The 17,052-nt window shown below is 41.9% G+C and overlaps 1 protein-coding gene across 2 annotated transcripts; it reads left to right on the forward strand.

Annotated features, from left to right (window-relative positions):
* The first annotated feature begins 445 nt into the window (after positions 1-445).
* On the forward strand, positions 446-15,971 carry LOC138651924 (phospholipase A2 inhibitor NAI-like). 2 transcript variants are annotated; one of them, XM_069742541.1, is made up of 6 exons: positions 446-779; positions 3,198-3,290; positions 5,609-5,728; positions 8,994-9,140; positions 10,246-10,386; positions 11,700-15,971. In XM_069742541.1, the coding sequence occupies exons 2-6, from the start codon at positions 3,242-3,244 to the stop codon at positions 11,957-11,959; spliced, it is 717 nt and encodes a 238-aa protein (XP_069598642.1). In that variant the 5' UTR covers positions 446-779; positions 3,198-3,241; the 3' UTR covers positions 11,960-15,971. The 2 variants fall into 2 exon arrangements, with proteins under 2 accessions (XP_069598642.1, XP_069598643.1); XM_069742542.1 differs by having other exon boundaries at positions 10,246-10,382.
* Positions 15,972-17,052: the final 1,081 nt, after the last annotated feature.

Raw genomic sequence — 17,052 nt, forward strand, 5'->3', positions numbered from 1 at the left:
CATCACTAGTGACCCCTGGTCCATTCAAATCTATGGGACTGATGGAAAAAAATGAGTACAGTCCTATAGAGAGTGAATAAATTAAAGTAGGGGGTCAAGAATGTGTACTACCTGTCCATTCACGCATGCAATGTGGTGACCCACAATTTTGTCTTCTGTGTTGGTACAAGAAGTCACGCATTTACCACCTACTGTATTCTGTCGATAGGTGATTAATCTTGTTCGAGGGCCAACGTTCTACAGTCTTCACAATGTCGGGAATTCCTCCTTTCTTTACAAGATTTGTACAGCTTTACATGCGTGTTTTCAGACCAAAAAGGTCTATTGGCAAACAAAAAAATACCGGTTTTACATATCAGGCATAGTTTGTGAAATTGCTCCACACCCTGTCATTTCGACCAAAAATTTGCACTCACTCAAAACATCTCAGTTATGCTTAGAAGCACGTCAGTAATTACAGGATAGAGTCACGCGCATGAATAATGGGAGATCCATTAGTTCTGAACGTGTGCGATAATTCGAGAGCGACTTTATTTGGATTATTACAGAGAAGAGGAGGCTTAAGATTAAGAATCTAAGCCAGTTCTTGACTCGTGACCAAGAGCGTCTTCAACCAAGGACCAACACACATCGGCTAGATGTTTTCTGAGGAGCCAAGTGGTGTCATGATGGTGGATCTGAAAATTGAGGGTTAGGATTGTACAAGGGATCTCCAGATCTGATTTTGGATTATTTGCCAATCATCGGAGTGCTGATTTTAGATATGGTCATTTTCCCTGGTAAGTACATTTTGATCACCAATTAGCTAGATATGGCAGAATAAAGGACAACACTGTGAGGGATAACTTCCCGATCACAAGAGATCCAAGAAATACACAGAACACGGGCTCTAAAACGCCCCACGAGAATGAGCTTAGGTTAACCTTGTGCACTGACCTCAACAATCTGTCACCAAACTGGTTCCTACATCTGAACTAGATTCTGATCACCAAAGGTGACACATTAATCCTGTGCCTAATCTGATAATGTGTCAAAAATGCCAATATATTTAAAAGAGAAAAAAAAACAATATGCAATTTGCAAAATCTGCAACAAACAACGTATAGCCGTATTAATATGCGTTTTTTTAAATTTTTGCTTGCAATGTTTAATAAATTATGTAATTTGTAATAATAATAATACATGTTTTATATACTGTATAAAAATGTAATATTTACTATGCTCATACTTGTTTTTTGAAGGTTCTATTATTATTTTTGCTTATGAGTTTGATAGAAAGAATATTTTCTTCAATCGAAATTCTGACATCTTCGAGCTCTTCGATATTTGTACCATTTTTCATTTGATTGCGCAAAAATTGTCACTTGAAAACGAAGTATAACAGACACGACTGATGAATTATATATATATATATATATATTATAAAATCCATCAATCATATCTATTAATCTTTTATATATATATATATATGTATATATATATACAAAATGAATTTAAATATATAAATATATTTAAATATATAAAACTAATATATATATATATATATTAATATATATACAGTATGTATTATATATATTTTTATATATATTTATCTATTATATATTTAAACGCATCTTATATATGTATAAAAGCATAATAGATAATGTATGATTGATGAATCTTATAATATATATCTAAAAAATATTAATATATATCTATACACACTAATTAGTGACCAATGAATATTGTCATACAATGAGTAAAAAACAATAGCACCAATTCATGACCGATAGCACCGCCATGTAGTAACTGATTAACATCAAAAAAGCATAAGCCAATATTACCGCCATTTAGTGACTGAATAATACCGTTATACTGAGACTTAACGAAAAAACACTAAATCATGACTAATAATACAATGACTACAGAAAAATACTTCCATTTCATGACTAATAAAACCTCTTTTATCACATATTATGACTATTACCGTCATTCAGTGACGTGATTATACAGCTATACCGAAAATGCTGCCATATTGCATGTAAATACTACCTCCATACTGTAATGTGATAATTTAATAACAGTGATCACACTCTGGAGAGAAACCCAGTTTACCCAGGCACAGCCCGCACACAGCGCCGGTTGCACACGCGTAGTGTCTCACAGGTGACATCTTCTCTGCTTGTAGACCATCTCTCTCCTTTTCACTTCCATCTGGCCCAGACTACCATGACGGCTTCTCTGGATGACTGCAAAGGAATTCCATCCTCCGCACCCAGGACCAGACTTAAGGTACCTTCACACTAAGCGAGGTCGCTAGCGAGATCGCTGCTGAGTCACAAGTTTTGTGACGCAACAGCGACCTCAGTAGCGATCTCGCTATGTTTGACACGTAGCAGCGACCAGGCCCCTGCTGTGAGATCGCTGGTCGTGTCGGATTGGCCTGGACCTTTTTTTGATCGTTGAGGTCCCGCTGTGTAGCACACATCGCTGTGTTTGACACCTTACCAACGACCTCGTTGACGACTCAGACACGACACATAGGCGTGCATTTGCGTTGCCTTTTCCACACCCCTCCGATTCGATTGGTGGTCGCTACTGTGTTCTGATTGGCGGTCATGCCTTCAACAGAAGGCGACATAGTAGCGCTTCCATCCTAGGTGTCAGAAGAACCGTTGAAGAATAGATAAATCGAAGAGGAGTCGCAGGCCGGAGAACTCTACAACGATCTGCAAACCACCACGCGGTCAGGAACAAAGGACGGAAGGGCTATTGTGTCGCCTCATAAGGCAAGGCCACCACCAATCAGAACGCAGTAGCGACCACCAATCGGAACTGAATGGATGCGGAAAAGGCAACGCAAATGCACGGCTGTGTGACTACAACGTCACAGAGGACGTCCCTCATCGAGGTCTGAATCGTCATAATAGCTGCCATGTGACAGGGTCACAACGACCAACGACATCGTTGTACAGGTCGCTACAGGTCGCTGTATCGCTGCTGCGACAGGTCATATCGTTGTCGGGATCGCTTTAGCGTCGCTAAGTGTGACGGGGCCTTTAGTCCTCAGTAGTAGAAGTAGTAGTAGTGATAAGTGTCATTATCTCAGTAATGGTGAGTGGACTTGAAATATAGGACGTGTCATCATCGTTATCATGAGAAACTCAACGCAATTTGCATCAGATCCCAAAAATATTCAAAGTCTCTTTTTCCTGCAGCAGTGGATGAAATTGGCAGCGTTGAGTGAGACCTGTCTGCGACAATGTGTCTCTGGGGGTTATTGTGCTTTCTTTCAGCATTTGCAGCAACAGGTAAGACCATTATAACAGATAACTGCAATATCTGACAAATACAGTGTATGTATACTATATATTATCTATCTATATATTATCTATCTATCTAGGATCTATCTATGTATCTATCTATTATCTATCATCTATCTATATCTATCATCTATTATCTATCTATCTATCTATTATCTATCTATTTATTATCTATTATCTATCTATCTATCATCTATCTATCTGTCTATTATCAAACTTAATTTCCTTCTATGACAGAATCACTGATTGATTGACTGACTAAGTATGGAATGGACAAGGCAACTGTTAGGTGGATTCATAACTGGCTTAGTGATCGGACCCAAAGAGTGATCGTAGATGGCTACACATCCAGTTGGAAGAATGTCTCAAGTGGGGTACCACAGTGCTCTGTCCTGGGCCCTGTATTGTTCAACATCTTTATCAATGATTTACATGAAGGAATTGAGGGTAAACTGATTAAATTTGCTGATGACACAAAGCTAGGAGGAATAGCTAATACGAGAGAAGAGAGAGGATTCAAAAAGATATAAATAAACTGGAGCACTCGGCAGCAACTAAAAGAATGGTTTTTAACAAGGAAAATGCAAAGTACTACATCTGGGCAATAAAAATGAAAAAAGCATATACAGAATAGGAGGAATAGAACTAAGCAACAGCACATGTGAAAAAGACTTGTGTATACTAATAGATCATAAACTGAACATGAGTCAACAGTGTGATGCAGCAGCAAAAAAGGCAAATACAATTCTGGGATGTATTAACAGAAGCATAGAGTCTAGATCACGCAAAGTCATTATTGCCCTCTATTCCTCTGGCCAGACCTCATCTGGAATACTGTGTCCAGTTTTGGGCACCACATTGTAAAAAAAAGACATCAACAAACTGGAGCAAGTTCAGAGAAGAGCAACCAGGATGGTGAGAGATCTGCAAACCATGTCCTATGAGGAACGGTTACAGGATTTGGGAATGTTTAGCTGCAACAAAGAAGACTGAGAGGAGACTTAATAGCTGTCTACAAATATCTCAAGAGCTGTCACATTGTAGAAGAATCATCTTTATTCTCATTTGCACAAGGAAAGACCAGAAGCAATGGGATGAAACTGAATGGGAGGAAACACAGATTAGTTATTAGAAAAAACTTTTTGACAGTTAGCGTGATCAAGGAGTGGAACAGGCGGCCACGAGAGGTGGTGAGTTCTCCTTCCATGGAAGTATTCAAACAGAGGCTGGACACACATCTGTCTTTGATGGTTTAATGAATCCTGCTTTGATCCGGGGGTTGGACTAGATGAGGTCTCTTCCAACTCTACCATTCTATGATTCTATCTATCTATCTATCTATCTATCTATCTATTGCCTATAATGTATCAATGCATCTATTGTATCTATATCTATATCAATTTTTAACATTTTATACTGGATGTTCTCGAACAAGACACAATGCAATGCAAAAGGTTGTTTGCAAGCCTTTAGAATTTCGCAAAAAGATTTGAAGGACTCGGGTCAAGCAGCTTTGTCGACCATCCAACGATGTCATACCAGAGCACTATGAACCTCCTACTACCTATGACATCTTCTGACTGGCAGACTACTGCAACATCATTACATTGCGGTACAATGTATATACGATGGACTGGTCAACTAGTAATCATAACAGGCGCTGGGGATGTAGAAGCTAGTAGGAAGTTTTCTGCTAGACCAGTGTTCCCCAACTCCAGTCCTCCAGAGCCACCAACAGGTCATGTTTTCAGGATTTCCTTAGTATTGTACAGGTGATTGAATGCATGCCTGTCCAGGTGATGCAATTATCACCTGTGCAATACTAAAGAAATCCTGAAAACATGACCTGTTGGTGGCTCTTGAGGAAAGGAGTTGGGGAACACTGCGCTAGACCATGGTCCTACAAATTATTTTCTCAACTCTAGAACATTATAATGGAGAACGATGTTGTCATCTCTGGGCTCTCCACATATCAGCAGGTTTGGTACATTATCTCCTGACACCCCAGGAGGAAAACAATAAGGTGAATGTGTTGATATGACGTGGACGCAGAAACTCACAAAGTTCCTCCTGACAAAAATGTGGTCTGGTAAGGCAACCATCATTCTCCCAATACGTGTTTCATCTTTGGGATACAATTGCTGGAAATATATCAGATTCTAATACCAATTTGTTGCCCTCAAACTCAATCAGGCTTCACATAACTGCTGCAGATGTTCAATCTTTGGCGATTCCTGCCAAAATGTAATGGGTCCAACAAAAGTACCGACGTTTATGGACATGTATTTTCTTTTTGTTCTACTCAGGTAATTGCTTGCAGTGTGTAACTTGTAGCTCAAACTCCCTAAATTCTTGTTCAAGCACAAACTCGGTGAGCTGCCAAGATGGCCAAGTGTGCGCATCTCAGTCTACGGTGACCATGCAAAGTACGTTGTGGAATGTTAATTTTAATGACTAATGAATTGTATCATTCTGAAGATTTACATGAGTTCTAGACAACAGAAGGGAACATCGATGAATATTATTATGGTCTCTGGTTCTACAATTGCAGAAAAGGGAGATAGTTAAAGCACCACTCCTGGGAAATTGTGGGATCCATTCTCGGAAACTGGATTGCCGCAAGTGAAGCGAATGACATCAAGGCTTAAATTCAGCACCGAGATCCACGAGGATAAAAACATTATCCTACTTTTATTTCAGCTTATTAAGAACATGGCAGTCATGTAATAAAAAATAGCCTTTTTTAATGTTATCCAAGTGGATCTCTGTTGGATTTATACCTTCTCCTGTTCTCCAACACCACATTACAAAGTCATCCCTCCTACCCCCTTTTTCTACCTCAGCCCACAGTGAGCCAAGAAATGTATCAGAATAATAAGTGTAATTCTAGATATTGGGCAATCGGTACACCAGGTGCCCTTGCTCTTTATGGTCTCTTTGGCAGACATATGTTTTGCACACTGACTGGTCACCTATTCAGTCACTGTTAATCCAAGATCTGATTGATCAGTAGATCATGCAACCAGCACCCAAACTACTCCGCTCTGGGGTACACTATGTGTAAAGTGACAAGTGGCACTTGTCTTCAACGTACCAGCAAATTACATGAAAGTGTGGGTCTTGGCTGGGTGTGTGGCCCTGTGCTGTGATGGCCTTACATCTGTGCAAGCCGCATGTGGCCAGTGTTGTGGGCGTGCCAGGACCAGATGTTTCACAGTTCAATGAGGGAGACTACCTTTCCAAAATAAACTGTTTACTGAACGGTAACTTGGAAATGTTATATACAAGGGACAGCGGACACAAAGTATTATGGACGTCTCCTTTACAGTATGAAGCATTATTCCACACAGTATCTGTAGTCCAGCTTTAACGCTACAGTCCTAATTCACTAGTCTCCTTTACTTGTTCAGCAGCTATTTCTTCCACTACTGGCACCCTGGATTTACCACTCGGGCCCTTCACTAGTCTCTGTCCCTCAGTCCAGTTAAGGCCCATTACCTTCTGCGTTATGACCTCAAGGTCTCATGTCTGGGCGTCCTCTCCTAGGATTCACCTTCAGAAGGCCATTCTGTCTCTTTCTGTCACATTTTCTTCAGGATCACACTATCCCTTCTTCTTAGTCTCCTCGCAATCAAAGTCATCCTTTTTGCAGCTCTGCTCAGATTGCACTCCAAAACTCTAACTTTCTAATTATCAGGCATTAGTCACTTTTCCTAATACTAACCCCTCCTACTAGTGACAAATCACAAACATTAACTTTTTCTTAACCTATAGTCAACTTTCTATATATACACATCCCACTTTATATTATACAGTGCCAATATTACCTATACACTATACAGGAACATAATATTTACATTTTACATGGCACATTACATATTTATATTCACAAAGATGCAGGACACTGTTCACATTACAATTTTATTATTATTATTATTACTATACATTTTTTATAGCGCCATTTATTCCATGGCGCTTTACATGTGAAAAGGGGGCAAATATAGATAAATACAATAAATATGAACAAAAAACAAGGCTCTAACAGGTATAGAAGGAGAGAGGACCCTGCCTACAAGGGCTCACAGTCTGCAGGGGATGGGTGAGGATACAGTAGGTGAGGATAGAGCTGGTTGTGCGGCGGTTCAGTAGGTTGAGGATCACTGCAGGCTGTAGGCTTGTCGGAAGAGGTGGGTCTTCAGGCTCTTTTTTAAGGTTTCGATGGTAGGCGAGAGCCTGATGTGTTGGGGTAGAGAGTTCCAGAGTATGGGGGAAGCACGAGAGAAGTCTTGTTTGCGATTGTGGGAAGAGGAGATAAAAGGACAGTAGAGAATGAGATCTTGTGAGGATCGAAGGTTGCATGTAGGTAAGTATCGGGGGACCATGTCACAGATGTATGGAGGAGATAGGTTGTGGATGGTTTTGTATGTCATAGTAAGGGTTTTGAACTGGAGTCTCTGGAAGATAGGAAGCCAGTGAAGGGCCTGGCATAGGAGAGAGGCTGGGGAATAGCGGGGAGACAGGTAGATTAGTCGGGCAGCAGAGTGTAGGATGGATTGGAGTGGTGCCAGAGTGCTAGAGGGGAGTCCAGAGAGTAGGAGGTTGCAGTAGTCGAGGCAGGAGATGATGAGGGCATGCACTAGTGTTTTTGTGGTTTCATGGTCAAAGAATGCACAGATATGTGACATATTTTTTGAGTTTGAGATGGCAGGAGGAGGCAAGGGCTTGGATATGTGGCTTGAAAGAGAGGGCAGAGTCGATGATCACCCCGAGGCACCGGGCGTGTGGGACTGGGGAGAGTGAGGAGCCATTGACATTGATGGATAGGTCTGGTGGAGGGGTAGAGTGAGATGGGGAAAGATGATGAATTCTGCTTTGTCCATGTTCAGTTTTAGAAAGCGAGCAGGAATACAACACATCAATGCAATTATTGTCTTCAGAGGTAGGAACACGACAACACAGTTCACCACCATTACACATGCATGGACCAGAAACCAATCCATCATCAGTCCTGCCTTATTTCTACTCTGTATTGCTATTTTTCCTTCTTCTCTTGGTTCTCATCAGTGATCTGCACCTTATTCTGCTCAGTTTCTGCATAACACAAGACATTGCCATTTCTCCCACGTAAAGCCCTTCCGCACAGATTCCAAGCTCAATCCTTTAATTACAATGTGATTGACAATAAAGTGGAAGTTCATCCTGTATCCCTCATAAGCCAACACTTCATAATACTAACAGTCCAAACGATAGCCGGCAGTCACATCTTCAAAGCTTTATTAACCCAGTAATAAAAAAGACACAAAAAATGGTTGAAACACAACAGCACAAAAATTAAAAAGGCATAAAAAAAAATATCCGCCGCGCTCCCAAGCAACATGTTTCAGACCTGCATGGGTCTGGCTTGACAAAGGACTATGTAGGTCTGACGCATGTTGCCTGGGATCTTTTTTTCTGCCTTTTTAATTTTTGTGCTGTTGTGTTTCAACCATTTTTTGTACCTTTTATACTACTGGATTTATTTTAAGAAGATTTGAGTTCCGGCTATCGTCTGGCTATAACTGGAGGTGAGCAGATTGCTCCTTTTTCACACTTTATAATTCCACACACTTTACATTGTGATGTCACCCGGCTCAAAACATTGGTGCCATGGAAGAATTTACTTTTGAGTGTTTCTACTTTTTTTTTTTTTAGGTGGAGAATTTTCCCAGTATTTTAAAAGATTCTGCGCTCCACAAAGTGAATGCAATGTGACCGGATCGTTTTCCTACTACTCCACCGCGCAGAGAATCGCTACCACATGTTGCTTCAGTGACTTGTGTTCTCCAAAAAATCCCATAGGCAAGTAATACTTTATGCTTATGGTAGAACTTAGACTATATTTTGCCCTTCAAACAAAACCAGAAGTAAAAAAAGGCCCTTCCCCTCCGCAACAGATTAAAACTCATTTTCCTGCGCATATCAGTTATGAATATTTTGAGGGTCTGTAAATGGCCAATCATTATTATTAAGTGGGTGGTTCCTCTTCATCAGCATTCTGTCAGCACTATAGGTGCAGGAGCTAACTTTGCCTTACTTCCAATCCAATTCCAATAATTCCAATAGACAGACAATGACTCACCTCACCTATCCTGTAAACTATGATTGATGACATCTTCAGAGGCAGATTGCACTTGACACCAGACCGTGGTCAGCAATGTAGATAGAAGGGAAACATGAAGTGACACATTCATTCCTGCACTAAGACTGTCAAAGGTCATCATCAGTTTATATTCCCAGACTCTTCTGTCTCTCTGAGATTTGAAGCTACCTTTTAATACAAGCAATTTAATATCCATAATGTTATGATTGGGGAGACAAAAATGTATTGCCACAGGTAGATCCATTCTTTTTCCTCTTATTGTATGGCGAGAGAGAGTCAGAAGTATATGGGAATATAAGCTGATGATGACCTTTGATACTCTCAGTGCAGGAATTAATGTGTCGCATGGATTTATGTCTTTTTACATCAACTAAGGAACTAAGGAATTTGCCCCTCAGACCATGTGGGGTCATCACAACAGAACCAGACCCCAATCAGAGGACGATAAAACATGGACATAACTGTTTATCACTCATGGTAATTCTGCTTCATGTCACCTGTGCTATGTTGTGCATAAATATGTGATTATTCAGAATTTCTTTTAGTCTTTGCCTGATGAAGAGACCTGTGTAGTCTCGAAAGCTGCAATTTGTTACCATCTTTTCAGTTAGCCATTAAAAGGTATCAACCACTGAGGACTCTGAATTCTAAATATTTTTCTATCTACTGGCGAACACGGTACCAAGATATATATCTTTCTTGTATCAGTTATATTTAGGGAGTTCCATTAATAAATACACTATATGGCTTCTATATACATTTCCTGCTGTTTACTTTATTTTTTTTCACTCCCAATTATAAAAGTTCCAAGTGCGAATTCTCAGATTAATGGAGTGATCTGTTCCATGTGTTCTCTGTCTGGTGATGCCTGTGGCGCCAATCAGAATATGAACTGTACCGGAAATGAGACCATGTGTATGGTCATGTCTACAAAGTATACTGTAGGTAATGAGAATATCTAACGATTATCTATCTGTCTATTATCTATCTATCTATTATATATTATCTATCTATTATCTATCTATTATCTATATATTGTCTATTATCTATCTATTGTCTATCGATCTATTATCTATCTATCTATTATCTATCTATTGTCTATCTATTATCTGTCTATTATCTATCTATCTATTATCTATGTATCTATTATCTATCTATTATCTATCTATTATCTGTCTATTATCTATCTATCTATTATATATTATCTATCTATCTATTATCTATATATTGTCTATTATCAATCTATCTATTATCTTTCTATCATCTATCTATTATCTATCTATCTATCTATCTACTGTATCTATCTATCTATCTATCTATCTATCTATCTATTATCTATCTATCTATCTATCTACTGTATCTATCTATCTATCAAGTATCTATCTATCTATCTACTGTATCTATCTATCTATCTATTATCTATCTATCTATTATCTATCTATCTATCTATCTATCTATTATCTATCTATCTATCTATCTATCTACTGTATCTATCTATCTATCTATTATCTATCTATCTATTATCTATCTATCTATCTACTGTATCTATCTATTATCTATTATCTATCTATCTATCTATTATCTATCTATCTATCTATCTATCTATTATCTGTATCTATTATCTATCTATTATCTATCTATTATCAATCTACCTATTATTTATCTATCTATTATCTATCTATTATCTATATATCTATTATATATATATTATCTTTCTATCTATCTATTATCTATCATTTATCTATTATCTATCTGTCTATTATCTATCTATTTGCTATCTATTATCTTCTCCCGTGCTTCCCCCATACTCTGGAACTCTCTACCCCAACACATCAGACTTTCGCCTACCATAGAAACCTTCAAAAAGAACCTGAAGACTCATCTCTTCCGACAAGCCTACAACCTGCAGTGATCCTCAACCTACTGAACCGCCGCACAGCCAGCTCTTCCCTCTCCTAGTGTATCCTCACCCATCCCCTGCAGACTGTGAGCCCTCGCGGGCAGGGTCCTCCCTCCTTATGTACCCGTGTGCCTTGTTATTTGCTCATGTTTAATGCACTTATCTATATTTGCCCCCGATTCACATGTAAAGCGCCATGGAATAAATGGCGCTATATAAATGTATAATAATAATTATTATTATCTATCTTTCTATCTATTATCATTCTATCTATCTAACTATAAATCATCTATTTATATATCTCATCATATTTAATATGTTGCCAATAACACCCTTTTATTTTTCTTCGGTTTTACAGGCACCCAGGTTACTCTTAGCCTCATTCGTGGTTGTGCCTCAAGTAACTATTGCATAAGAAGCAACATAACCTTCCCGTCTAATGAGGGCCAAACAGAGATCACGTATCAGTGCACCGCTGGAACGCTTGCTAATAGTTCTAGTACTGCAACACGTGCGACTTCTACTACCACAAGCACAAAGGCGAGCAGTGGGACTTGTCGCTGCAGCGTCTCACTGTTGGCGGTTTTCTTCTTGTTCATTTTGCTATGGTTAATCTAAAGCGTCACACAACGAGAAGAGAAGAGCGCTGCTCTTAATATGTATTCACTCTGTATAAAACCTCATACATCGCGGCTACAAGATATAAAAAGCCACAAAAGTATTGAAAAATAAATATATTCTATGCATTATCTTATGGAGGTCGTAAAATTACACTTGCAAATACTTTTCTATACAGCTTAAAAGTGCAGCTCTGAATCCGGCAGGATCACTGGATCACCCGCCAGCCATGATCCCTTGTGCCCTAGCAGAATGGAAGGCTGCACAGTTCGGACCACTGGTGTCATCATGGCTCTGGATCTGAGTCTTCAAGATGCCTACATTTTCCTGCCTCCGGAGCTGTTTTCAGCTGATTGGTGGAGTATTGGGTGTATTGATGATCTCTCCTAGGTTTAGGCCATCAATATCTTTGCACTGGACAACATATTTTACTTATTAATGCCTATAGAAAAGCATGGCAATACTCCTCTCTTTCACCACAAACTCTGGACCATATTTGCAGTGGCGGTGACTCTGGACCCTGTTTGCAGTGGCGGTGACTCTGGACCATGTTTGCAGTGGCGGTGACTCTGGACCATGTTTGCAGTGGCGCTGACTCTGGACCATGTTTGCAGTGGCGGTGACTCTGGACCATGTTTGCAGTGGCAGTGACTCTGGACCATGTTTGTAGTGGCGGTCACTCTGGACCATGTTTGCAGTGTCGGTGACTCTGGACCATTTTTGCAGTGTCGGTGACTCTGGACCATGTTTGCAGTGGCGGTGACTCTGGGCCCTGTTTGCAGTGGCAGTGACTCTGGATCCTGTTTGCAGTGGCAGTGACTTTGGACCCTGTTTGCAGTGGCAGTGACTCTGGACCATGTTTGCAGTGGCGGTTAATCTGGACCATGTTTGTAGTGGCGGTTAATCTGGACCATGTTTGTAGTGGCAGTCACACCGAACCATGTTTGCAGTGGCAGTCACCCTGGACCTTGTTTGCAGAGGCAGTCACACCGAACCATATTTGCAGTGGGGGTGACTCTGGACCATGTTTGCAGTGGCGGTGACTCTGGACCATGTTTGCAGTGGCGGTGACTCTGGATCATGTTTGCAGTGGCAGTGACTCTGGACCATGTTTGCAGTGATTGTGACTCTGGACCATATTTGCAGTGGCAGTGACTCTGGACCTTGTTTGCAGTGGCAGTAACTCTGGACCATGATTGCAGTGGCAATCACACCGAACCATGTTTGCAGTAGCAGTGACTCTGGGCCATGTTTGCAGTGGCAGTGACTCTATACAGTGATTGCTGTGGCAGTGACTCTGGATCATGTTTGCAGTGGCCGTGACTCCAGACCCTATTTGCAGTGGTGGTGACTCTGGACCATGTTTGCAGTGGCAGTGACTCTGGACCCTTTTTGCAGTGGCGGTGACTCTGGACCATGTTTGCAGTGGCGGTGACTCTGGACCATGTTTTCAGTGGTGGTGACTCTGGACCATATTTGTAGTGGCAGTGACTTTGGACTCTGTTTGCAGTGGCGGTGACTCTGGACCATGTTTGCAGTGGCAGTGACTCTGGACTATGTTTGTAGTGGCGGTGACTCTGGACTCTGTTTGCATTGGCGGTGACTCGACCATGTTTGCAGTGGTGGTGACTGTGGACCATGTTTGCAGTGGCGGTGACTCTGGATCGTGTTTGCAGTGACGGTGACTCTGGACCATGTTTGCAGTGGTGGTGACTCTGGACCATATTTGCAGTGGCAGTGACTCAGGACCATCTTTGCAGTGGCGGTGACTCTGGACCCTTTTTGCAGTGGCGGTGACTCTGGACCATGTTTGCAGTGGCGGTGACTCTGGACCATGTTTGTAGTGGCAGTGACTTTGGACTCTGTTTGCAGTGGCGGTGACTCTGGACCATGTTTGCAGTGGCAGTGACTCTGGACTATGTTTGTAGTGGTGGTGACTCTGGACTCTGTTTGCATTGGCGGTGACTCGACCATGTTTGCAGTGGCGGTGACTGTGGACCATGTTTGCAGTGGCGGTGACTCTGGATCGTGTTTGCAGTGGCAGTGACTCTGGACCATGTTTGCAGTGGTGGTGACTCTGGATCACGTTTGCAGTGGCAGTGACTTTGGGCATTGTTTACAGTGGCAGTGACTCTGGACCATGTTTGCAGTGGCGGTGACTCTGGACCCTTTTTGCAGTGGCGGTGACTCTGGACCATGTTTGCAGTGGCGGTGACTCTGGACCATGTTTGTAGTGGCAGTGACTTTGGACTCTGTTTGCAGTGGCGGTGACTCTGGACCATGTTTTCACTGGCGGTGACTCTGGACCATGTTTGTAGTGGCGGTGACTCTGGACCATGTTTGTATTGGTGGTGACTCTGGAACATTTGCATTGGCGGTGACTCTGGACCATGTTTGCAGTGGCAGTCACACCGAACCATGATTGCAGTGGCAGTGACTCTGGACCATGTTTGCAGTGGTGGTGAATCTGGACCATGTTTGCAGTGGTGGTGACTCTGGGCCTTGTTTACAGTGGCAGTGACTCTGGACCATATTTGCAGTGGCAGTGACTCTGGACCATGTTTGCAGTTGCAGTGACTCTGGACCATGTTTGCAGTGGTGGTGACTCTGGACCCTGATTGCATTGGCGGTGACTCTGGACCATGTTTGCAGTGGCAGTGTCTCTGGACCATGTTTGCAGTGGCAGTCACACTGAACCATGTTTGCAGTGGTGGTGACTCTGGACCATGTTTGCAGTGGCGGTGACTCTGGACCATGTTTGTAGTGGCAGTGACTTTGGACTCTGTTTGCAGTGGTGGTGACTCTGGACCATGTTTGCAGTGGTGGTGACTCTGGACCCTTTTTGCAGTGGCGGTGACTCTGGACCATGTTTGTAGTGGCAGTGACTTTGGACTGTTTGCAGTGGTGGTGACTTTGGACCATGTTTGCAGTGGCGGTGACTCTGGACCATGTTTGTAGTGGTGGTGACTCTGGACCCTGTTTGCATTGGCAGTGACTCTGGACCATGTATGCAGTGGAAGTGTCTCTGGACCATGTTTCCAGTGGCAGTCACACTGAACCATGTTTGCAGTGGAGGTGACTATGGACCATGTTTGCAGTGACGGTGACTCTGGACCATGTTTGTAGTGGTGGTGACTCTGGACCATGTTTGTAGTGGCAGTGACTTTGGACTCTGTTTGCAGTGGTGGTGACTCTGGACCATGTTTGCAGTGGCGGTGACTCTGGACCCTTTTTGCAGTGGCGGTGACTCTGGACCATGTTTGTAGTGGCAGTGACTTTGGACTGTTTGCAGTGGTGGTGACTTTGGACCATGTTTGCAGTGGCGGTGACTCTGGACCATGTTTGGAGTGGTGGTGACTCTGGACCCTGTTTGCATTGGCAGTGACTCTGGACCATGTATGCAGTGGAAGTGTCTCTGGACCATGTTTCCAGTGGCAGTCACACTGAACCATGTTTGCAGTGGAGGTGACTATGGACCATGTTTGCAGTGACGGTGACTCTGGACCATGTTTGTAGTGGTGGTGACTCTGGACCCTGTTTGCATTGGCGGTGACTCTGTACCATGTTTGCAGTGGCAGTCACACTGAACGATGTTTGCAGTGGCAGTGACACTGGACCATGTTTGCAGTGGCAGTGACTCTGGAAAGTTTTTGCAGTGGCAGTCACACCGAAACATGTTTGCAGTGGCAGTGACTTTGGACCATGTTTGCAGTGGCACTGACTCTGGACCATGTTTGCAGTGTCAGTGACTCTTGACAGTGTTTGCAGTGGCTTTGACTCTGGAACATGTTTGAAGTGGCAGTCACACCGAACCATGTTTGCAGTGGCAGTGACTCTAGACCATGTTTGCAGTTGCAGTGATTACCTTTCAGAAGCATTTAAAATATTTTTAAAGAAAGTATGCCCCATTGGGGCTCAGTTTTCCAATTCACCAACCCAGGTATTGGCAGTTTGGTTGTGATATAAATGTGGAAAGGAAAAGCTGCAAATAAATGTATCTTACTAGCATCCATATTGTTGTCTCCATTGTCTTATATTTGGAGTAGGGGTAGGAGTGAACAATAAGAGCTTGATTTAATCAATAATTCTATCCTATGCCTAAACATCGGCATGGCACACATTTCCTCCATTTGTCTGAATTTCTTTTGTCTCCAATATATGGGAAAGCTATTAATTATTCATGAAAATGGCAGCTGCATATTACACAGCAATTAGAAGAAAAACCAAGGTGTGGTGTATATAAGACACCAAATATCCAATATAACGCAATAACTAAAAAGCAGAATATGTTATTGATACAAACATACACACAGAGGCATGCATACAAACAAATTAGGCTTCTTTCACACTTCCGTCGATATGGGGCTGTCACGAAGAATCGGCGCGACATACCGACGGAAGTGTGTGAAATTTTGAGTGACGTGAGCAGCGGACGCACTGTTTACACGCATCCGTTGTCCAATGTAAAGTCCCAGGGAGGAGGGGGGGATTTCCGGCCGGGCATGCGCATTAAAAAATGCAGGATACGACGTACGAAAAAACGCTCCCTTGAACGTTTTTTCGATACGACGGCCAAATACCACATACCGACGCATCCAGTGCACCACGTATGGAACGTGTGTCCATACGTCGCGATGCGTCGGTAATACAAGTCTATGTGAAAAAAACGCATCCTGCGGGCAACTTTGCAGGATGCGTTTTTTTCACAAAACGACGCATTGTGACGGTAAGCTGAAAACGTAAATGTGAAAGGAGCCTTAGTGGCAAAAAAAAACAAGCAAAAAAAATTCCCACAAAGACAGCAAGAAAAAAATGACATAAAGCTGATGTGGAGAGTTGCCTAGCAAACTGTGGAAAAATATGATATAGGAGCACACAGTAATTAATATAATGCAATAAACATTAGAAAAATCAAATATGATATAAATCTAGATAATACATGATCAAAAATATCACATGTGCTACCTAAGTGTATCTGTTGTGGCTCAATGGAAAGAGACGCCGACCATAGAATCAAGGGTTCAAATCCGGAAGCATGACCACACCCACTTGGTTACAATTAATAGATTTAGATACATGGAAGATGGCGCCAG

The sequence above is a fragment of the Ranitomeya imitator genome, chromosome 10, assembly GCF_032444005.1.
Source record: "Ranitomeya imitator isolate aRanImi1 chromosome 10, aRanImi1.pri, whole genome shotgun sequence".
NCBI lineage: Eukaryota > Metazoa > Chordata > Amphibia > Anura > Dendrobatidae > Ranitomeya > Ranitomeya imitator.

Bases quoted from the DNA above. Each gene is read 5' to 3' on its own strand.
- LOC138651924 (XM_069742541.1), top strand. From the start codon at position 3,242: ATGTGTCTCTGGGGGTTATTGTGCTTTCTTTCAGCATTTGCAGCAACA. The intron at 9,141-10,245 runs GCAAGTAATACT...CAATTATAAAAG, and splicing joins TTCTCCAAAAAATCCCATAG to TTCCAAGTGCGAATTCTCAG. The intron at 10,387-11,699 runs GTAATGAGAATA...TCGGTTTTACAG, and splicing joins GTCTACAAAGTATACTGTAG to GCACCCAGGTTACTCTTAGC.